Source organism: Aotus nancymaae, unplaced genomic scaffold, assembly GCF_030222135.1.
Source record: "Aotus nancymaae isolate 86718 unplaced genomic scaffold, 86718_ANA_hifiasm-v0.15.2.pri h1tg000033l, whole genome shotgun sequence".
In the NCBI taxonomy this organism is placed as follows: domain Eukaryota; kingdom Metazoa; phylum Chordata; class Mammalia; order Primates; family Aotidae; genus Aotus; species Aotus nancymaae.
The window spans coordinates 51,980,181-52,004,921 of NW_026988447.1; the positions used below are offsets into that span (position 1 = coordinate 51,980,181).

Consider the following 24,741-nt stretch of genomic DNA (forward strand, 5'->3'; position numbering starts at 1 on the left):
TCATTATTATCTGCCATTATAGTCCCATATATTTTGACTGACTAATTTTATCTTTTAAAATGTAATATCAGTGTTTAGGGAGAAAGAGATTTGTTATTTTAATTTTTATAAAGAGCAGGACTCTTTCTTCATTATGTGAAATACCAGAGCTTCAGGCATTTACATCATTTTATTTTAATAAATATGCAAGGTCTATTACAAATAAGAGAAAAATATAATATATATACAAAACAACATGATAGATAATACAAAGCATTATGGAAGATGTTTATTGTGTTTTCTTTTTTAAAAAATTCTCTTTTTTTTTTGAGATTGAGTCTCACTCTTATCACCCAGGCAGAAGTGCAGTGGCACCATATTGGCTCATTGTAACCTCCATCTCCTGGGTTCAAGCAATTCTCCTGCCTCAGCCTCCCGAGAAGCTGGGATTACAGGTGCCCACCACCATGCCCAGCTAATATTTTTCTTATTTTTAGTAGATATGGGGTTTCACCATGTTGGCCAGGCTTGTCTCCAACTCCTGACCTCAGGTGATCCGCCCACCTCAGCCTCCCAAAGTACTGGAATTACGGGCACGAGCCACCATGCCCAGCCAAAAAATTATTTTTCAAGTCCAAACATGTTTGTTCTTTCCCATATTTACTTTTCACTTTCTAGTCTGGTCTGTGGGAATACTGGCCAAAAATGGTAGAAGTAAACACCCTGTCAATACACTTGATAAGATGGCTAGAAAGTTTACCAAAAAGAAATATTCAGATATATTCTGTTTCTCTTATGGAACTGGACATGTTATTTGCAATACCTTTCTAGCATTTTTGTTGCTGCTAGGAAAAAAAAGGATAACTACCAACATCTTGGTTCATGGAAGAATTAACTTTGCTTGGTTGCTGTTATGTCTCTTTTTTAAGATATTAGGGTTCTTTTTATGCCATTAAGTGACAATGGATACATTTCTAACAATCAGTAATTCTCTTTTCTCTTTGTGTTACCTATTTTTATATTCCTATTGATTTTTCAAAGTAAGAAACATATGCTATTCCTAAAAAAAGGCAAGCTCTCATTGCTTTTTCTTTTGATGGAATGTATTATGATAATCCTAGATTCTGCAAGTTTAATTTCCCACAAGAAGGTCTTATCTGTTTTACGTCCCCATGTCTATATTTATGAGGTCACATTGTACTGTACATTGTTTCCTAATGTCCATGCATTTAGATACATGCTTCACTATTCTTGGAATAAGGACCCCACTGGTTGTAACTAAGTAAGAATGAGCATGATGGTGTTCTCTTAGAATTTTAGTCTCCGGAAGAGGTTTGTAATAATTTACATTTTAAATGATCTTTTCATTTCTTACTCACTTCCTTATCTTATAAAGCTTAGGAGAAATATTGTTAACATTTCCTATTTCTGGCCATATATTCTAAGTTATTGAAATCGTACATTATTAAAGGTTTATTGATTTAGACAGCAGAGTACAGATTGTATAGAAAAGAATGTTTGAAATTCAGGGTGAGAAGGGATCACTGAGAACTGTAGGTAGCTAAAGAGAGTTCTAAGATGGAAATAACTTAGAGCCACTCTCTGTTAGAAAACAGGTAGAGAAAAAATATTGAGGATTCAAGGAACAGAAAAAGTGGTATCAAGGATGACAATGAGAAGTCCATTTTTAAAAGACCTTAAAAGGATTAGTCAGGTCAAGGGCTCAGAAGGAGAATGAATTCATGTTGGATGAATGAAGGGAAACCAGTGATAGAGGATCTCAAAGTGCACACCGAGGATGTTGGATTTAATCTGGACTTTAGCAATCGGCTTCTGATTGGAGTTTCAGTGCCTGTCAATTCTAGAGGAGTTAGAGAAGGACAGTGAGAGTGGAGAGGACAGAAGCACTGACAAACTCTTTAACAGTTGTACCCATCTCTGCCTTGGAATTGACAGACTGCTTATCACTCTTTGAGGAAATCTTCAAGCTTTAGGCAGTGAACCACTGTTACTGCTCAGTAATTCTCTTTACCTCACAACTGCCAACAACTATTTCTTTTCAAGTCAAGTTTGAGGTACAGGTGGATTACCCAGGGTGCATTTGAAGATTAAATTCCACATTCAGGTCTTTTCTTGGAGTTCCTTCTCATTGTCTATCCAATCTTCCCCCAAAACAAACAGAAAAAGAAGAATAGTAATAGAAAAAAAAAGATTGCAATATTTTATTCCTCATTTTCTAATAATGTTCAGAGAAGTAACTCTGTTGTATATATTGTCTTTTTAATACATCTTTGCATGTTATTTGTACTTAATAAGTATAAATTTGTCACAGAAATGAGGGAAAGAAAGCTCCTTTCTTGGGCACTTCACATTTCAATAAGTATACAGTGTGTTTCATCAGTGATCTGTGGTTGGAGAAATTCCGTTATATATCCTTTTAAAAAGATTTTTTTTAAGTGTATTTGTGCTTTTAAAGAAAACTTCCAAATGAGGATAGTTATTTCAGTATGTTTCAAGTAAATATTTTTATTTTAAAAAGTGTTATTTTCAGAAATAAATATTTTACTCTAGATTCTAGCTATAAATTGTTTTTAAGTGTAATTTATTGAATTCTATATCAATATATATAACATGAAGTTTTCTTTCGCCATCTAGTTTTTCTCACGACATCTCCTTCTTAAGTTAAATGTCTAGTTGATACTTGTTCAATAGTGATTCATCTGAATATTTCTGCATCTTCTCTTTAGTTGCCATTTACAAGTACATACTGATTATTTATTAGTACAGAGTGAACTCTTTGATACATTTTGGACTTACCTCTTCTCCTGGTGAGTTCTCCATATTTCTTTTCAGGTGTAATTTTAACTCTCATATACATAAAGGACAATAAGAATTGCTAATCAAAAGTGGCCTTAAGTATGCACAGTGACTTTGCAGCACAGTAGATTGGCCTTCATATCTGGAAAAAAGATGTATTTTTTTCAAATGAGCTACAGGACAGGACAAACTAATGTTGATATTTCTATAAAGAGAAAGTCTACACTATTTAGTGCTCTGAGAACCTTGCTGTATCTTGAAAAACATATCAGATAAAGAAGCCCTCCAAAATTTTCTTTCTTAGTTTTCCATTTCATATTGTTTTGTCAAATCAACTGTGACTCATTAATATCTCTTTTCCCTAGGTTTTGCTGGCACACCTGGATATCTTTCTCCAGAAGTTTTACGTAAAGATCCTTATGGAAAACCAGTGGATATGTGGGCATGTGGTAAGCAATTGTATTTTGAAGCAAATTTTGTGATATGCTAGTGTCTTAGTCCATTTGGTCTGTTATAACAGTGTTTCATAGGCCAAGTGGGTTAAATTACAAAAATATGTTATTTATTTATTTAGAGATGGAGTCTTGCTCTTTCTCCCAGGCTGGAGTACAGTGGCACAATCTTGGCTCACTGCAACCTCTCCCTCCTGGGTTTAAATGACTCTCTTGCCTCAAGTAGCTGGGATTACAGGTGCGCACCACCATGCCTGGCTAATTTTTATGTTTTTAGTAGAGACAGGGTTTTACCATGATGGCCAGGCTGGTCTTGAACTCCTGCCTCAAGTGATTCACCTGCCTCGGCCTCTCGAAGTGCTGGGATTACAGGTGTGAGCCAGCATACCCAACCACAAACATTTATTTCTCACAGTTGTGAAGGCTGGGAAATTCAAAATCAAGGTACCAGCAGATTCAGTGTCTGGTTAGATCCTGTTTTTAGTTTTGTAGAGCTATCTTCTCTTTGTGCCTTCACATGGCAGAAAGGGAGAGAGGGCTCCCACAATCTCTTTTATAAGAGCATTAATCCCACTCATGAGGTCTCCATCCTACCAAAGGCCTCACTTTCCTTCCTTCCATCATATTAGGAGTTAGGATTTTAACACATGCATTTTGCAAAGGGCACAAATATTATCTGTAACAACCACAATTTTTATAATTTAAAATATAATTTGACAATCCCTAATCAAAAAATCTGAAATTTAAAATGCTTCCAAAATCCAAAACTTTTTGAGTGCCAACGTGATTGCCACATGTGGAAAAGGCTGCCCCTGACCTCATGTGATGGGTCACAGTCAGACATGGTCAAAACTATGTCTCACGCACAAAATTATTTAAAATATTTTATAGAATTACCTTCAGGTTATGTGTCTAGATGTGTATAAAACATAAATGAATTTCATGTTTAGACCTGGGTCTCATCCTCGATTTATGTATGTATAAATACTACAAAATCTGAAACATTTCTGGTCCTTAGCATTTTGGATGAGGGATACTCAACCTGTAATATCTTTTAAAATGGAAGATGATATTCTCTAGTGATCAACTTAGAGTAGAAGTTCTCAAACCTCAGTCTGCAATAAGATCACGTGGAGAGGTGTTTAAATTCCTATGTTTCTGATTCAGTATATCTAGGGTAGAAACATTTACCCTTTTAACAAATTCTCAGGTGAGGCTAATGCTGCTGTTTCCTGGAACACTTTGGTAACAGGAGTGTGGAGCATTGCTCCTAGCAGTTATGCATTTATGCTGCTGTTTTCTCAATCTATCTCCTTCCAATCAATATTATGTTTGCCTAAGACACCTGACAGAGATTAATAGTGAACTAATAAATATCAGAAAATAATGAAATTGATTGTCCTATGGAGACAAAAGTCTTATTTAGGCCTCTATCAGCCACCTGAAATCAAAAAAGTATCCTGTGCAGGCCCAAAGACCTATAATGGGGAGGATTTCCACCCACAGTTTTTATAATGGAATTTTTATATTTCAACATATACTTTGAATACAGGAAAGACTGAAAGGATACTGTGGTATTACCCTACTATCAACATAAACTAATCACCTAAATCCCTGACACTATGTCATTGCTACCACTCTACAAGTAGATATTTACCCAGCTATCATAATTTGACTTCAGTGTTCTGCAGACAGATTTAATGCCTTTGATGTTTGTTAGCAAGCCTGGAAAAAGTTGATTTAAAAAACTTTACTTGATTCTGAAAACAATGTTTAGACTTGCTTTTAGTTTAAACAGTTAATAAATTCATCATGACTACTTTATAGTGATAGATTATTCCTCACTATATTTCTTGTCAGCTTAACCTGTTTGGCAACAACTTGATGTTTGATCTTAAACTGATTGGATCTTGGGCTTTCAGAGTTACCTCCATGCCTGGGAAGGCAGTGGTGAAACAGGGGACTATATTTATAGTCTCAACTCCTGGGGTCGAGTCTTTACTTTGTACCTACTAATCCAGTCTCTTTAATATATCTGAGTTGGCTTCTTTACCTGTAAAATAGGAATATGTAATCCTCATTGAATTGTAGGTGGGTCAAATGCAGTGCACTTTAAAGGAAGACATTTGACAATTGCTACTTAATTAATGGGTAAGGTCTTAGGAATGCCCCAAGCTCTGTCTTCCTCCTGCCTACCTGAGAGAATCTTCTAAGCATGAACTCTAAGGTATGAGCTCTAAAATGCCTTTGAATTAGAGCATTGTTGCAAAATATCTTTGTTCAAATCTAAATGTTAATGGCAGATAACTGATATTTTCCTTGCAATAAATCAGCTCCCAGCATACATAGATCTGTTTCTGCTGATGAATTTTAAAAGCAATAGAGTGGCCTGAGATTCAGGCAGATACAGATAGGTTTTGTGAAGGATACAATCATATTTTTTGAAATATTTTTAAAATATGATAGAGCTATATTTTTGTAAAGGTGGGAGATTACAGCTAAAATGCTGCACTTGGGCCTTGAACACCAAAGGGATAGTATGGCATACAATAATCAGTTACCAGGGGAAGCAGGACTCAGCATAAGGAAAACTTCCTACTCTTTCTTTGCCAACTTCATCAAAAGGCCTTTTCCAGCCTCTTCTGCCTTTGTCTTTATCTTTCGTTTTCCTAGTTTCCTTCCTATTTTCCACTTCTTTTTTCTTCATCCCTCCCGTCTACTTCATAGGTAACCAGTATGTATAATGGTTAAGAGAACACACTTAGACCAGGCACAGTGGTTCACACCTGTGATCCCAGCACTTTGGGAGGCCGAGGCAGGCGGATCACGAGGTCAAGAGTTTGAGACCATCCTGGCCAATATGGTAAAACCTTGTCTCTACTAAAAATACAAAAAGTAGCCAGGCATGGTGGCACACACCTGTAGTCCCAGTTACTTGGGAGGCTGAGGCAGAAGAATTGCTTGAACCCGTGAGTCGGCGTTACAGTGAGCGGAGATCACACCACTGCACTTCAACCTGGATGACAGAGCAAGGTTCCATCTCAAAGAAAAAAAAGAGAGAGAAAACACACTTAGCTTCTCAGTTCACTTGCTGCATGACTTAATCCCTGTGTCTCAGTTCCCTCTTAGAAATGGAGATCATCAAAGTTCTTGCCTCATGGGACTGCAGAGAGGATTTTTTTTAAATACAATAAGTGATAGTTATCATTGCTATTATTATATAAAGTCTTTCTTCATAAATGAAGTTTCTAGATAACTGATATAGCATTATAGTAGACTTAAAAAACAAAGTGTATTATATAACTCAGTATTATACTTGTGATTATTGGCAGAATGCCCTCATCTAATGACCTGAATACCAAATTCTCTTTCTCCCTCTCTCTGCTTTCTTTCTTAACTTCTAAGTTATTTTATCTTGTTTTATTCTGTAAAAGGTGTTATTATGAACAGATTTCACAGCTTCTGAATAACATTTCACTCTAGCAAAGAATTTAAATAAATTATCCATTTGTTCTCATATCAAAAACATTTCTTCATGTTTCAAATGTGTCACCATAAAAAAAAGATAGACAAGTGAGGTGACAGATATGTGAGTTAGCTCTATTTAATCATGCCACATCATAAATCTGTACATATCAAAACATCATATTAGACCCCATAAATGTATTCAATCATGATTTGACAATCAAAAAAAATTAAGAATTTTTTAAAATTTTAAAACCTTTTTTTATAATGTATAAGTTTTATTGGTGTTGAAGAATATCAGACCCATTAAAAAGAAACTCAAAAAGCTAATAGTTTATACTAAGGACTCTTCTCTGGCTGTGCAGGAAAATCAATGATGAAACATATACAGGCATACCTCAGAGATTTTTTTTTTTATTTTTATTTTTGAGATGGAGTTTCACTCTTGTTACCCAGGCTGGAGTGCAGTGGCGCGGTCTCGGCTCACCTCAACCTCTGACTCCTGGGTTCAAGCAATTCTCCTACTTCAGCCTCCCAAGCAGCTGGGACTACAGGCGTGCGCCACCATGGCCAGCTAAGTTTTGTATTTTTAGCAGAGACGAGGTTTCACCATGTTGACCAGGATGGTCTCGATCTCTTGACCTTGTAAGCCACCCGCCTCAGCCTCCCAAAGTGCTGGGATTATAGGCGTGAGCCACCACGCCTGGCCACCTCAGAAATATTTTAAGTTTAATTTCTGGTCTCATGATAGAACAAATATCAAAATAAAGTGAGTCACACAAATTGTTTAGGTTCCCAGTACATACAGAAGTTATGTTTACACTATAGTATAGTCTATTAAGTATACAATAGCATTATGTCTAAAATGCACATACCTTACCTAAAAAGTACTTTAAAATAGCCAGGCATGGCAACTCATGCCTATAATCCTTGCATTTCGGGAGGCCAATGCAGGAGGATTCCCTTGAGTCCAAGAGTTTGAGACCAGCCTTGGCAACCTAGGATGACCCAGCTATACAGAAAGAAAAGAAAAAAAAACAAAACAAAACTATGTTACTAAAATACCATCATCATCTGAGCCTTCAGCAAGTTGCATTATTTTTGCTGGTGACGGGTCTTGCCTCAGTGTTGATGTCTATTGACTTATCAGGATAGTGGTTGCTGAAGATTGGGGTAGCTGTGATTTTTTCTGAAAATAAGACAACAATGAAGTTTGCCACATCAATTAACTCTTCCTTTCATGAAATATTTGCCATACTCACCAAAATGTGACACAGAAACATGAATTGATCCCAAGTTGTTGGGAAAACGGCACCACAGTCTTCCTCAATCCAGGGTTACCATAAACCTTCAGTTTGTAAAAAATGCAATATCTGCAAAGTACAGTTAAAAAAAAAAAGCACAATAAAACAACATATGCCTTTATATCAAAATGCTCAGATCCTGCATGGGTCCTCTGCTTTAGCGAATTTGTGGTAAACACAGGCAATTGCATTTTTAATAACCTATGGTATCAGAGTTTGGATTCACTGTCTTAGACTCACAAACGCCATGTTCAATTTTAATATTACTTTGGTAAATTTGAGTTCACTTGATTCCTGGCTTGTCTGAGTACATTTCTGTAATATAGTTCATATATCTAACCTTTTAAATAATGGAATATCTTGTAATAGTGAGATTTCATATCTGTGAAATATGAGAGAACTTATAAGGTAGAAGCTCTAACTTTCTTGGCTGGAAGAGGGAAGAAGGATAGGTAGAGAGTAGTTTCCATCTTTGTTTTCTGAATTATATAACTTTTTTTAGCTATGAAGCAAATATTAGATAGATACTATATGCATGCATATGCACATGTGCACGCACACACACATACACACACACACACACAGATATCAAGAATGACTCTTTGGAAATGTATAGCCATAAGGCATCTCACAGATTTTTAACCCTAATTTTGCCACCTTTCACCTTGCTGTATTCTATCCTTTCTTCACATGATACTATGCAAACAGCCAAATTCCTTTGCAACGAGCCATGCCCAGTTGGAGCATGTATGTGCCACCAATTTCCATTTCTTTAGAGACTGTGTGGAGCCTTTGTCTAGAAATGCACTTAGGATCACACAGCTATGAAAATGTTTTAAATGTTCTAGTATTACATATTTGGGGGAAATTACTCCCACTAGGAACATTATAATATATTCTTTGGTTACATTTCTTGGTCATTGTTGTGGGGTTTGGAATTGTTTTACCATTTTATTATATATCACCTTACTCATGTGACATGAAAGTAACATTAATTCACTTTATTTGTAAGATTATGTACCCTTCCTCGTTGCCATCGTAATAACCGCCACAGTAATGGACACACTATTCAGTTGCTTTTAGACTGTGGCTTATCCTGAGGGAAACTCTTTTTCAGCCATTCATTTGCGCTCTCTCTTACCAATTAAATAGTAACTAATTTTCAAGAGTAGACACTGAGTTGAGTGGTAAAAAATGACACTACTCAGAAAACAAAAGAAATGCATAACAAGCCATTTAGCAGAATGGCAGCTAGCCTTCTATGTGAATCAAGCTCTGAACCCTCATTACAGCAGAGCAGAGTGAAGCATGGGGTTGGTATAATGACTAAAACAAGCCTGTACACTATTTTCATTAGAATCATGCAATTATCTGCATACAGGAAATCTCAAATACCAACATTACCTTGCTTTTGTGAGCTCACACAGAGTATGGTCTGACCTGTACTCTCTCTTTGGAAGCAACTAGCCAATTACTGAAAAGCAAATAATAAACATTAATGAAGCAAGAACATAGCTTTGTGTTCTGCCATTAACAGCAGTAAATTGATTTTTATGACTTAATTGTATGTATAACTGCTTCCGTAATTTCCTAATGAAATGAGGAAATGTTTGTAGATGTCGCTGGATCACTAATTTCTAACAGAGTTTCTTCTACAATTTGGCCTAAAAATAAATAAATAAATACAAGCCTATAAATATAGGTTTCTCTCCACCCTATGTACATATGTGATGTCTTGCTACTTTTCTACCTTACTTAGATATCACTCTCAACAGTTATGAGTCATAATAAATTAGTGACTGTCACAGAATATACCTTGACTTTGAACAAACCTTGGGAATTTTATGGAATATGTTTCTTCTTTTCTTGTATGGTGAATTTAGGTTCAGCAATGATATGTTTTCTGGGGTTTCGCCTTTTCATATTCAGCTGGGATAAGTCATTATCAGGTACTTTAATAATTTTGAAATCTCAAGCCTACTGGACATTCTGTTGCTATAACCAGTCCTGGGATTACCTTATACTTGGCCAATCACAGATAGGCTCCAAATCAGAAGGCTTTCTGCCCTCTTCCATTATTACCCACATCTCCAACAGTCTTCAGTTCATGTAGCCTTACTCCCAATCATAGTCTTTACCGACATTCTCTTACTCCGAACTTATACACTGTCTTAAATTTCTCTACATTTACTATGTCTGGTTTCCCCAACTTGGTGTTTTTCAAACTGTGAACCATAAGCCACATGGTTCGGAGTGACCTAAAGTACAGCCTCCTGAGATCTACCTCAGGACCATTGAATCAGATTCTCTGGGGTCACAGGATCCAGCAATCCCGCTTCTAGTTATATATCTGAAAAAACTGAAAGCAGCACCTTGAAGAAACATTTGTACACCTATGTTCATAGCAGCACTATTCATAGCAACCAAGAAGTGGGAGCAACCCAAATGTCCACTGACAGATAGATAGCTTAAACAAAATGTGGTTTATGCATATAATTGTACAATATACAACCTTAAAAAAGAAGGAAATTCTGTCACATGCTACAACATGGATGAACTCCAAGGACATTATGCTAAGCAAAATAAGCCAGTTACAAAAGCACAAATACTGTATGATTCTGCTCATATGAAATATTAAAACAGTCACATTCATAGAAACTGAAAGTAGAAAGGTGATTACCAAGAACTGAGGAGAGAGGGAAAATTAGTGTTTCATTGTATATAGAGTTTCAGTGTTAAAAAATGAAAAAAGACTGAAGATCTGTTTCATGACAGTGTAAGTATACTTAGTACTACTAAACTGTTCACTTAAAAATTGTACCTCTGGCTGGGTATGGTGGCTGACACCTGTAATCCCAGCACTTTGGGAGGCCAAGGTGGGAGAATCACTTGAGCTCAGGAGTTCTAGACCAGTTTAGGCAACATAAAGTGTGATCCTACCCCTACAAAAATAGAAAAAGTTATCCTGGCATGGTAGCACACATCTGTAGTCCTAGGTAGCACACACCTGTAATCCTAGCTACTCTGCTTGAGAGACTGAGGAGCAGAAGATCACTTGAGCCAGGGAAGTTGAGGCTTCAGTGAGCCATGATCCTGCCACTACACTCCAGCCTGAGTGAGAAAGAGTGAGACCCTGCCTTTAAAAAACGATCTGTTTTATGTACTATTTATATATTTGTTTACTGAGACAGGGTCTGGCTCTGTTGCCCAAGCTGGAGTGCAGTGGCACTATCTTGGCTTACTGCAACCTCTGCCTCCCGGGCTCAAGTTATCCTCCTGCCTTAGTCTCCCCTGTAGCAGGAACTACAGGTGCACACCACCACACCTGGCTATTTTTTTACTTTTTGTAGAAACAGGGTTTTGCTATGTTGCCCAGGCTGGTTGCAAACTCCTGAGCTCAAGCAATCTGCCCACTTTTGCCTCCCAAAGTGCTGGGATTGCAAGTGTGAGTCACTGCGCGGGGCCTTTTTTATGTACAGTTCAATGTCATGTGTTTCAATTTAATGTTAGGTATTTTTTTTACAGTAGTTAAAAAAAAAGATTCAATGAGAGGAGGCTCAGGAATTTGCATTTTAACAAGCTCTACAGGTGATGCTGATGCAACACCAACGCTAGGCAACACTACCCTAGCTAATTGCAAATTCCTTTAGGAGAGCAGGTTTTAGGATTATTACAGGATATGGCAGAGGTTGCAAACAGATGAAGTCTTAGTTCAGGCTGCTGTGACAAAGTCACATAGACTGTGTGGATTATAAACAACTACATTTCTCTCTTGTAGTTCTGGAAGCTGTAAGTCTGTGATCAGAGTACCACCATGGTCAGGTCAGGTTTTGGTGAGGTCCCTTTTCAGGGTTACAGAATGCCAACTTATTGTTGTATCCTCACATGGTAGTGAGAATGCTAGCTAGCTAACTGCCCTCTTCCTAAAAGGTGCTATTCCTGTTCATGGGGGACCCATCCTCATGAACTAATTATCTCCCAAAGGCCCCATTTCCAAATACTATCTCATTGGATTTGGATGTCAACATATGAATTTTGAGAGCTGTACAAACATTCAGTCCATTGCAGGTGGTCTGTTGTCTTAGCCAGATATGTGGACATTTTATTCTTAGGAGTGTTGACATTAATTATTTATCTTTATAATTTATTAGCAGGTAATTTCTATAAAAAAAATGTTTCTAGCTTCTCTAAAATAATAACGAACAGGTGATGCAATGCTCTTGTTCTTAAATACTAGTTGTATCTGTCAGACACATGAACACAGCTGTGCCCCGGGTAACCACCCCACCCCATATACAGTACAGGTGCAGGCCTTTATCTCTGCCTGCTGCCAGAAGGCCAGTCAGTTTGCCACTCCTACTACATGGCATAGATAGTTTCCATCCTCTGCAACATGCCTTCCTATCTTGCTGGCATTGATCTTCTGGCTATTTGTTCTACCCGTTGTTGGCCATTTAGGTCACAGAGTGTTAGTTGGGCACTTTCTCTATTTGAAATGTATGATGATTTTCCATTAATGTTATTACAATAGGGTAAGAGAGAGCCATACTTATCACTCATGTAATTAATTGTGTATTTCCAAATTCCACATGCATTTAGCTTATAATGTACCCCTTTGTTTACTGAGAATACTCAGTAACTGTCTTAGAGTTTTCCATTAACTTCCCACTATGTTCTCAGAGTTGTCTAGCATTCCTTCTTCATATCTCCTTTTCTAAGAACAGCATTAACATGATGGTACGTTTAACAACTTTGTTAACATTAATTTTTATTAAAATCAATTTTGAATGTTCTTGATGATGTAGTCTTTCTACCTAATTGTAATCAGTGCTTCTCAAACTCTTATTAACTGGACATCTCTAGCATCTCCCAAGCACAGATATATTCATAAGATAATGAAGGCTCAGGCCTGTGACGCCAGCAGGATGGGCAAGTGTCATGGACTTCATACTGCTAGGAAGCTCTGTAGCCACTGACGAGACCAGAAGTGGCATGATAAACAGTACAAGAAAGCCCATCTGGTCACAGCCCTGAAGGCCAGCCCTTTTGGAGGTGCTTCTCATGCAAAAGGAATCGTGCTAGAAAAAGTAGGAGTTGAAGCCAAGCAGCCAAATTCTGCCATTAGGAAGTGTGTCAGGGTCCAGCTGATCAAGAATGGCAAGAAAATCACAGCCTTTGTACCCAATGATGGTTGCTTGAACTTTATTGAGGAAAACGAAGTTCTGGTTGCTGGATTTGGTCGCAAAGGTCATGCTGTTGATGATATTTCTGGAGTCTGCTTTAAGGTTGTCAAAGTAGCCAGTGTCTCTCTTTTGGCCCTATACAAAGGCAAGAAGGAAAGACCAAGATCATAAATTTTAATGGTGAAAACACTGTAGTAATAAATTTTCATATGCCAAAAAAAAGATAATGAAAATTAGTTTTAATATCTATCTTTATATGGAACCAACTCTATCAAAAATAGTTTTAACTTTTTGTCATGGAAAATGTGAAACATTAAAAAGGAGAAAATAATGTAATGAACTGATGGCTAATCTTACTTCATTTGTTTCCACCCTTTCATTCCTCACTCCAGTATTATCTTAACCAAATTCAAACATTGTATCAATACAGCTGTAAGTGTTTTAAAGTATATCTCTAAAAGAAAAGGACTCTAAATATGACAGTAACATTAGTTTTAAATTTTTAATAAATTTAATATTTAATAAAATTTTAAAAATTTTTAATAATTATTGCTTAATATCAGAATATCTAGGCATTTTCCTGTTTTCAAAGAAACCTGTAGCTCCAAGAGAGCACATGTAAGTGCTCAACCTTGGTCTCTAGATACTATTTACCATTAAAAGGAACCAAAACTTTTTGTAGTAGCAGCTGATTTCAAGTTTGGAGCAGGAAAAAAGCAAAATAATCCAGGAGCATCTTGTCATACCACAAAGAAAACTATTATGGACCACAAGTTTGTATTAACAGATGCAAGAGCCACCTGGAGGAGGCTGGCACTGGCCAAAGATGGGGCAATTGAGAATCAATAAGAAAAATAACATAATAGATCGAAATACATCAAGTAAGTTTAAATCCAGGAGTTGGTAGTGATAATCAAAATTCAACAGAAGTCCTAACCTTTGGGGGATGTTAGGGAGCCAATGCATTGTTTTAAAAACTGGCTAGTAAAGAGGAAAATAAAAAAATAATTAGCCTGTCTTTCCTATATGACCTTTATCTTACGCCAACCAACTGGATAAGGAGTAAAATTTTCTTAGTCTAAAGAAGGCATGATATAATTAGAGTATCATCATTTTGTTTTTGTTTGTTTGTGAGTCTCACTCTGTCACCCAGGCTGGAATGCAGTGATGTGATCATGGCTCACTGCAGCCTTGAACTCCTGGGCTCAAGCAATCCCCATGCCTCACCCTCCCAAGTAGCTGGGATTAGCTGTGCATTCCATCACACACAGCTAAGTTTTTCTATTTTTTGAAGAGACAGGGTCTTGTTATGTCAACGAGGCTGGTCTTGAACTCCTGGGCTCAAGTGATAGCCAGCATCAGCCTCTCAAAGTGCTGGGATTACAAGTGTGAGTCACCATGCCTAGCCATCATTATTTTGCAACCCCAGTAAAATTATGTAGGCAGCGATCACCAAAGGCTGCTAATGTCATGAGAGACACGCAACATTTGGAGGTCACACCATCACCCCGAAGTGTTCTTGTAAAAAAATAAAAAAGACCTCTTCATTGGCTTTTAATGATTTTAGTACTTTAGGTATATGGGCATAGAAAAAGAGCTGGGCTTTTTTTTTTTCCTTTCTTTTTTCTCTGACATAGAAAAAAAGGTAAAATATTAGTTTTATAAGAAAAAAGTAAATTGGGCTTACTCGTGAGACAAGAACCCTCAGAACAACAAACACTTCTATTTTATTTTATTTTATTTTTGTTTTTATTTTTATTTTTTGAGACAGAGTCTGGCTCTGTCACCCAGGCTGGTAAAATGCAGTGGTATGATCTTGGGTCACTGCAACCTCCGCCTCCAGGGTTCAAGTGATTCTCCTGCCTCAGCTTCCCGAGTAGTTGAGACTGCAAGCGTGTGCCACCATGCTCAGTTAATTTTTTTGTATTTTTAGTAGAGACGAAGTTTCACCATGTTGGCCAGGCTGGTCTTGAACTCCTGACCTCAAGTGATCCACCTGTCTTGGCCTCCCAAAGTGCTTGGATTACAGGTGTGAGCCACCACGCCCAGCCTGGAACAACACTTTAAAAATAACTGTTTAGAAGACCTAGCTAAAGGAAAAAGTAGCTGCAAGGAACATTTAAGATAGGACCAAACGGACATCTTTGCTAGTAAGTCAAGGTCTCTCAATTAGACAACACAAAGTTTTAAATTTTAAGTTGCCATTCCTACTAAAGTTCATAGATAAAGAAAAAATGGCTGCAGGGAACGTTTAGAGCATCATTATGTCTGTCCTGCTTGTGGTTGAAACAGTTACTAAACCTCTCAGCCTGTTTCTTCATCTGTAGTATAATGCAGATAATAGCAATATCTACCTCATAGCATTGTATAAGGATTAAATGAGATAATTCATCAAAGCACACATAACTCTCAATAAATGTTATCTATAATAAAATGTATTAATATTACGTTATCCTTACGCCATGAGTCTCATACTTGTTCTATACATTCAGAAAATAGAACTACAAAAGAGCATAACTCAGAAAGGTCTTAGATGCTTGTTTAATAATCAAGTCAAAGTAAACTTACAAAACAGTGTTTATTTAAATAGGCATTGACAATTGCACATCAAGTTAGTCAATAGTACCATAATAGTTTTTTTTATTATTATTTTTATATGTCTTTGGGCCTGAAAGTGTTTTTTTTTTTAATCTTCACATTTATGCTATTATTTTATTTAAAGTACATGTTTTTGTAGACACTCCTCCATCAAATAACTAAATTGTGGGCATCTATGTATGTACTGGCTGCTTTTCTTATGGAATGAACCACTGTGAGCTTCCTCTTCCCAGAGAAGCACCACAGCAATGGTCAACTGCAGACATAATTCATAAGGACAAGCAGCCTATGTTGTGAATGCTAAATGTCTCAATTATGAGACTGTTTTATAATTTTATAACAGTCTAACTCCAGATGTGTATTAGGAAAATGTTCATATTCAATGGAAACTATCACTGTTGCAAAGCAAATTTTCTTCTTAACCTCATTGAACCTTATATAGCTGAAGGTTACAAGTACTCAGGTACAGCTTTTTTTCTACTTGCATCCTGAGAACACAAACACACTCATGATCATCATTACTATCATCATTTTCATTAGACGCATGGAAAAGTTATTTTTATGTCCTGAAGGTGAGGTACCAGTATATTGTGATTTTCTTCATAGTCTATTTTTTTCCTTAAGAATGTTGTTTAAAATTTTTTATCCTTGTATTGATTCACATAACTTGAAAAATCTGCTTATGAACTGTCTCTTCCTGAAGCAGGCTGTAGAATTATACAATAATTAAACCATTGCTTAAAAAATATTTCAATGCAACAGTGTCTATCGTGTAAAGATGTCCAGACTGGTGGACAGGATCAGGGATAGGTCTCCTTGGTACAGAGATCAAGAGACCACCTTGGATAAGGGAAAAAAAATAAGTCTCAGAGTACACCTGGCAAAGTGTCACCCGTCTTACTCTTCTTTCTCAGGTTTCCCAGAATTAAGGGAACACAGCAAGAGAAAAGCAAACAGAAGAGGTCAGAGGAATGACTGTCTTCCTCCAGAATAATGAGCTAGGAAAGAAACCAAAGGCCTTAAGTAGGATGACAAAATATTTGAAAAGTGGCAGGAGAAACATTTGATGACAGAGAAAACCATTGTAAAAAAACGATCTCAGACATTTAGACAGCAGATATGATTTAAGGGAAATTTAAAAACTGTGAACACAGAACTTCTTTTAATTTTAAAAGTTAAATTAGATGTTGATTAACTTGCAAATAATTAAAAGTTTGTGAAAAATATAGCAAATTATATTACAGCCAACTGTTTATTACTTTGAATTTTCTGTGCAATTTTGCCTTTCTTTTCCTTTTTCCTCTCCCATAATATATATTCTTCTGTAGTATTGTTGGTTTAGTTGTTTGACTGTGAACTTGAAATTTTTGAAGACTAAGATTACTGAAAAGAAAAGGGTTTTGTCTCTATGTGGTATCCACACTTGCAGGGATTCTGGCTATTTAGAAGGTGAATTTATAACCGGGACACCATCGCTCAGCAAAATGTCCTGATTACCATCAAAACAACTATGAGGAAATAAATAACATGTTTGGTTTTTAAATTTCAACCTCACAGTGACTAAAATCATAGTCTCTATGTAGATAAGAATTCAGGGAGACTCTATGTAGGCAAGAGTTCAGGGAGGCCAAAGAATGTTGCCCTAAATGACAGGTATGTTTCATCTTTAGAGCTGCTCTGCTATGCCTCTTTAAAATTCTTTGGTGCATGTATTGACTGACACAGTGTCAGAGTTCTTGAGCATAGGAGGAAAAGCATTCACCCTCCCAAGACTGTTCTAGAATAGAACATAACGCGTCTCTCTGAAGTTTTCCTACAATCCCGTTTTCTCTGTTTTAACGATTGTGGCTTAATACCATTGTGAATCAGCCACATTTAACTTATTATTATCTATTTGACTTAAATTATGTTAACATTGTAATCTCCTCCAGGTGTCATTCTCTATATTCTACTGGTGGGGTATCCACCCTTCTGGGATGAAGACCAACACAGACTCTATCAGCAGATCAAGGCTGGAGCTTATGATGTATGTAATAACTATTTATATCACTTTAGATGAAGATTTGTTTTTGCTTCTTGACCAAGTGTCAGATCTTTGCATTGTTCTTTTAACCACAATTTTTACCATTTTCTCTTATTATTTTCCTCTCTCTTACAGAAAGAGAAAAAGAAATACAGCATATGTATTCACTTTATGTTTCCTTTTAGCTCACTATCTCCTAAGGTTGAAAGAAAAGCAATGTAAAGTCTCTGAAGAAGGACTTTTTCAAAATATTTGGATCTTAGTGCATTTTGAAAACATGAAAATTAAAATATTTCTACTATAGAAATTGTTGCCTATTTAGTTGACTTATATTCTCAAATATCTATCACATAATTTTCAAATATATACCAACAGTATTTTATAGTGATCCTATAACAAATAGAACATTATCCCACTATACCAGTTTCTGGGTTTTGTTTTTTTGTTTTTGTACTGTTTATCTAATGGGCTACTATGCAAGCTTTTTTGAAAAATTTGAAAATCATGATTCTAATATATTTAATTTATAATTAGAATATTTGAAAGTAGAAAATACATATTATATATGTGTATATATGTGTGTGTGTGTGTGTGTATATATATATATACACACACACATTCATGAATTAAGTTCAGAATCTGAAGAGGAAGGCAGAAGGCTTTATCTACTTCTCTTTATGGCTTAACTTTGTGTTTATGATATCATTTGCTCTCCTTTGATGCATATTCTTGTAAATATGATTTACCACTTCCTCTGGTTTCCCCTCATACAGCCCTTTGGAAATTCGTGTGCAGGGTCTGGGCATGCTTTCCATGTGTTATTAAATAGAGTAACTACAGAGTAGAAATACTGGATTCACCTTTTGTGCACAAGTTGAAAGTGCAATGTGAAAGTGAGAAGAGAAAATATAAAATGTCTGTATTCTATCATGTCTCATGAACTCTTCAATCCATTTCTGATAAAATTTTGTATGTAGATAGATGTGTGTGTCAGTTAGCAAGAATTTAAAATGTATATTCTTTGAATTTTGAAGCATTCCATTATTCCCAGACTAGTAATTAGAACAAATTATTATTTGCATGGCAACAGCTAGCACATTGACCTCTTTACAGACTAGAACCAGCCCCTCTCTGGGCAGACACAGCCCTGCAAATGCGCTGCTTGGTAAACCTAGAGGAGTGCTTTCATGAGAATTAGAAAACTGAGGAAAAGGTTCGCCTTTCTTCAGGCTGAACCTACCCCTCATTTGCTATCAGAAGATCTGTACAACATTAAGAAACAGCCTTGCATTTTTCTTTAGTAGCTCCTTATAGCTAGAAAGCTTTTACAACTGCCAAAGATAAGCTTCAGAAATTTAAAAAATGACCATTGTTAAACTGGCAAAAAGTACAGGTATTAGAGTCAATATCATTTTTCTCATGTTTTATTTTGCCAATGAGCCACAAGTTCCCCATTTTAAAACTACTAAAAGTAGACTGATTTAATTCCATGACACAGTGACAATGGCTTTGTTTTTCAAGATTGTCTATACAAATTCATGAATTGGAAAATAATCTAATATTCCATCATTTTGCAACTAATGTGATGTAAATTTCCCTTAACCTTTGAAGGATGGTATTTCTACTAAATATGCTAATCATATAAAAGTAAGTTTAATAATTATCAGTACAAAAAAATAACATAAAGAAAGGAAAAGGAGAAGTAGCTTTTTTATATAGTTTTAATGTAAAAAAAGAATTAATAATGGGAAGTTATCAGATTTGATTACTTGCATATACTTTGGTGAAATTTGTAATTGGGCAGATTAAACTTCTCAATGGGTTAAAATGAAACCTTGCTGAAGCGCCTTAGGTCTCAGCTTCTTCTCACTACAGCACTCCGAGTAGCCATGATTAATGGGTCAGTTTTGGCACAGGAATTGACGCTGTTTTATTACCTCTGCTATTACTGCCTATGAGTTGTGAAAGTATATAATACCTCATTTTGAACCTTGGCATAATATCATGATGACATTGCTACATGTGGCAACCTCTTTGCTTTTATTAAGTTTTGCAAACAGTTATGGGAAAGATTGTATAAAATTCATTCTCAGATTAAAGCAGAGATACTTTGAGAAGAACAGAAGATTCTTAAGTTCTTTTCTTCTGAATTTAAAAAATGTATTTACTATATGTGGCAAGCAGCTTAGTACATATGTCGGTCCTTTATCTGATACTCTTTAATATGTGTAGTTTTCTGCATAGAGGGGGTGAATAGATCTAAATGGTTTTATTTATTTTAAATACAATTTAACTTATATAAAAAATAAATTTATGAAGAAATTCACTACTTGAGGGAATGATTCATGTAGTTGATGCTGCCGTGTTTGACTGTGTGTCTATTTTTAAAACTTTTTATAAATTTATAATTTTGAAGTTTCCATCACCGGAATGGGACACGGTGACTCCTGAAGCCAAAGACCTCATCAATAAAATGCTTACTATCAACCCTGCCAAACGTATCACAGCCTCAGAGGCACTCAAACACCCATGGATCTGTGTAAGTAAAATTCTCCAAAACTTCAAGAGCTAAAATGAAAAATAAGCTCTCCTTTAATATATTGTTTATGGATTTAAAATAATTTTGCAAAAAAAGAGGAAACTCAGAATGAATGAATTTTTGACTCAAGGTATTTAAGAAAATGAATTTTATGGTGGTAGAAATGCAAGCAAATTCTGAATTGCATAGACTGCTAAATAAACATTGCTTGCAGTAACAAAGGAATGAGTATTCTCCATATCAATACTCATGAATGAGGTTAAGAAAATAACACCAAAATTAAATGTGTCCCAGAAGAAAAGATTTAACAAAGTTCTATTATTTGTCATTAGGCAACTTTAGAAACAAGTATGAAGTTTGGTAGCTGAGAGTAGAGTTTTAGTGGCATAAAAGAATGGTCATAGTAGTCTGAATGTATTTTAAAAATATTAAGAAAAATAGTGTGAAATTTGAGCGGGATCTGGAGACTTCAGTAAATTTCCTAATGTGTCAATTGCTAAGGTAACAGATATGGCACTAAGTAAATGAAAGGTAGTCCAGTCAAAATGTGATGAATACATTGAAATAAAGACAATTTGAGAAATTATTAATACTGATTTCTGTACTTTCTGTACATCAATATTGCATCTCGGTCACAAGTAATCTTGGCAAAACTGAAATTTTATTTTTAGGTAAGTTTGGCAAGTGAATACTTAGAAGTTGATCATGCAGGGTGCAGCACCATTAATAAAGATTTGATGAAGTCAGGGATATTATATTTAGCGTGTTTTACATATTCTCAATTAAGTCACTTTTTTTCCTCTTCTTCTAGCAACGTTCTACTGTTGCTTCCATGATGCACAGACAGGAAACTGTAGACTGCTTGAAGAAATTTAATGCTAGAAGAAAACTAAAGGTAAGAAATTTTACATTTTTGTGGGGAAGTAGATTTGGCAGACTGAGAAGTGAAACGCTGTGTGAGGAAAATAACTTCTAGCAAAGACTTTCAATTATGTAGACCTCAATACTCTCATTATTCTTTTTTTGGGTCTTGGGAAAATGGAATATACACCAGAATCAAAACTATGATGAAAAGCTAGAATCATTCTGGCAACACATGCTGTGGGTCCTTTCTTCAGTGGAAAACAGCTGTGCAATTTGATAATGAGAATCTGGCCCGCACATGAGAGCGGTCCCAGCATTATGAAAGACCGAGGCCTTTGACTCTCAGGAAACCAAAAAACAAAAACAAACAATCAAAAATCCCCTAACTGAAAGTAGGGTCAGGAAAAGATTTGTTATCAAAGACTGTATATTTGTTAGGTCCAGAGTTTGCATAGGCAACATTGACTTTTGTGTTCTAATTTTTTTGACAGGGTGCCATCTTGACAACTATGCTGGCTACAAGGAATTTCTCAGGTACATGCATTGATTACTCTGCTTCTTATCCTTTGCTCTTCTTTTTAAGTAGTCTCTGGTTTTTTGTCTGTGGAATTTTAAAAATATAATAATTAGAAAAACCTCATTGTTCAGGGGTGGCAAATGTGTGGCACAGATTCCTTCTACACCTGTGGCTGCCATTAGCAGTCTGCCTGGGAGCTGTCTGCCGCAGAGCCTCCGTGACTGCACCCCTCACAAGAGTGCTTCTGACAGCTCTGGCCACCAGTCAGTGCTGGTGCAGGACTAGCCTCACCTGTCAAATGCTGGTGTGCGTACAAGTTGTGGAAATAAATGCTCCCTCACTTGCAATCTCAGCATTTCACACCTAGAATTTGTTATTGAGATTTCATAAAGTAATAACTATGAATAAGTTATTTTTGGTCTCATTTTCGTAGGGAATCCCAGTATGCAAGGTTTTTAAAAGAAGACCATTATTGAGGAACCCAGTTCTCTTAGACCTAAGTTCATTCGAAAGTATAGTAGTTTCTTGGCATGCTATAAGAATGATTACAACTGTCAAAGGTATCTAACCCAAGAATTTACAGAGCATTTACACACAATATTATCAGTGCATTATAAGTGTTCCTCAAAATGATTCCATGGTTGAAATAAGTTTGTTAAATAATAAGCTAAAAGAAAGCAAACCAAGGCTGGGCACGGTGGCTCACGCTTGTAATCCCAGCACTTTGGGAGGCCGAGGCAGGCGGATCACCTGAGGTCAGGAGTTTGAGACCAGCCTGACCAACACAGAGAAACCCTGTCTCTACTAAAAATACAAAATTAGCCGGGCATGGTGGCACGTGCCTGTAATCCCAGCTACCCAGGAGGCTGAGGCAGGAGAATCACTTGAACCTGGGAGGCAGAGGTTGAGGTGAGCTGAGATTGCACCATTGCACTCTAGCCTGGCCAACAGGAGCAAAACTCCATCTCAAAAAAAAAAAAAAAAAAAAAAAAAAAAAGAAGCAAACCATTTCTTTATTGTAAGAGTCACTCTCTAAAAATGGAGATAAAGTTTATATTACTCAAACAAATTACTTGAGTTTTGCAACCTCCTTCTTTGATAGATTATCTCAAAGGACCACGTTCCCAAAAGTCAAATCTTGTTCAATGCTAAGCAGTGTTATGTGGGGGGAAGGACTGGAGCAGCATTTAAGCTGCACTTGGTAACCTTTGGCCCTTTAGACTTGGAACACTTGTTAAGCATTAGTGCCAAAAATACTACCACTTTAGTTTGTGTATTGTTTACATAACAGTGATCTGCAGCATCAAATTATCCAGCTACTTTTTCAATTCTTTATTTTCTGCTACATATGTAGCCTGGGTGTTATAGTGTTATCAGATAATAATCCATCATATCATTGCTAAGTGTTCTTCAACCAACTTCTATTTATTATTTACAACTGTATTGTGGTCATTTTTCCCCCCACCTTTGCATTTAGTTACAATTAGTGGGAAACCATAAGAGGCCTTTCAAAGGCTGTTAAACAACAACAGTAGTACAGTGAATAATGCTACAAATTAAGGGATTGTGTTGGTCCGTTGTATGTATTTTGTCCAATTTGTTTAGTGTAATAAAACCTTGTTGCTGCCTTTGTCAAGTTACCTGTTTCATAAACAGTTGATTAGTATGGTTGACAGTTATATGGGTGAGTTCAGTGCCATCTCATTAAATATTAATTCATATATACTATATTCGAATAAATTTCACTGTGGCCCAATAATTAGTGAATCATTAAAAGGTAGGATGATTTATGTAGCATAATTGTTAATGGCAACCTAACCCAAACTTTTAAAAATCTTCAGATTTAAAATTGTACATTTTGTCAAAGTGTTAAATACAATCTTGGACATAAATTGGGCCTTTATTAATGTATGTACCCATATATAGAAGCTTTCTGTTTACCTCACAGTTGCCTTTTCATCATCCTGTAAACTAAAAACTCATGACTAATATGTGATTTTATATTGTTTCTGAATGTCTTAGCATGAAAGAGCAAATTTTTTTTCTCCATCACTTCAAAATCAACTGAATAACATTAGACCCAGTTATAACATCTTGTACTTGAAACTGCATTTTAGTTTTCAGTATTTTATTCATTCTACTTCATTGCAAACATGCTCTTTAAAGTAATTTGTCCATAAGTATATGGTTATAAAGTTGCTTTTATTTTTTCTTTTCTCCCTTTATGTGGAATGTATTTCTTGTGAGGTAAGGTGAATAGTAACCAAAAGGGACATTTCTGCATCTCCCAGGCCAAATCCCTGCTTACCCTGAATCATTGTGTTCTCTTTGCTTGCTATTGCAATTTCAATTATTCTGAGTTTGCTTTCTAACCTATTAACTGCCACGGGATTGATTTAATATTGCTTTTTAGCTCCAGGCAAACAATATAATAGCTAAGGCAACTATTTCTTACAATCTCAATTAATAATATATTAATAGCTTTGTTGCTAAAGACTAAATGAAATTAACATTTTTGTATCTTTTAAGTAAATTTATAAATATACCAATATGATACTGAAATAATGCCCCAAATCAATGAACGTCAGTAAATTACGTGTTCATGCAGTTCTATTCTAGCTAGGTATTTCCATTTTTGAGCTAAATTCTATTCTGATATACTTAAAGAAGTATATGTAATTAATATTAAATGAAGCATAAGTGTATATCGTGTCCTTCATATTTGTGAATGTTCTATTCTTGGTGTACTAATTGTCATTGACACTTATATTATCTGTTCACTGTGTATATACACGTTCATTAGTAGATTTTTTTGCAAGGATTGCTTCACCTTTTAATATACTCAAGAAGTTTAGTAACAGAAGGAATGTTAAAAGCTCCCTGCCAAGAAAAATGAAGTTTTATATAAGACCATATGCTTTAAGATTTCTCTGATTTAGTTGAAGATTTTTTTTATGTTGTCTCAAATTTTATTTTTACTTTTTCATTGTGAAGGCTTTT

At 35.9% G+C, this 24,741-nt stretch overlaps 1 protein-coding gene and 1 pseudogene across 23 annotated transcripts in view; both read left to right on the forward strand.

The window, feature by feature from the left end:
- Positions 1-24,741, forward strand: part of CAMK2D (calcium/calmodulin dependent protein kinase II delta) — a 317,145-nt gene that overhangs the window by 237,077 nt on the left and 55,327 nt on the right. For all 23 annotated transcript variants that reach the window (XM_012473885.3, XM_012473894.3, XM_012473893.3 and 20 more), the window contains exons 8-12: positions 3,162-3,245; positions 17,730-17,824; positions 20,238-20,360; positions 21,172-21,255; positions 21,716-21,758. In XM_012473885.3, the coding sequence (XP_012329308.1) occupies positions 3,162-3,245; positions 17,730-17,824; positions 20,238-20,360; positions 21,172-21,255; positions 21,716-21,758 (429 nt within the window). The remainder of the gene's footprint in view (positions 1-3,161; positions 3,246-17,729; positions 17,825-20,237; positions 20,361-21,171; positions 21,256-21,715; positions 21,759-24,741) is intronic.
- Positions 12,883-13,446, forward strand: LOC105731932 (small ribosomal subunit protein uS12-like; annotated as a pseudogene).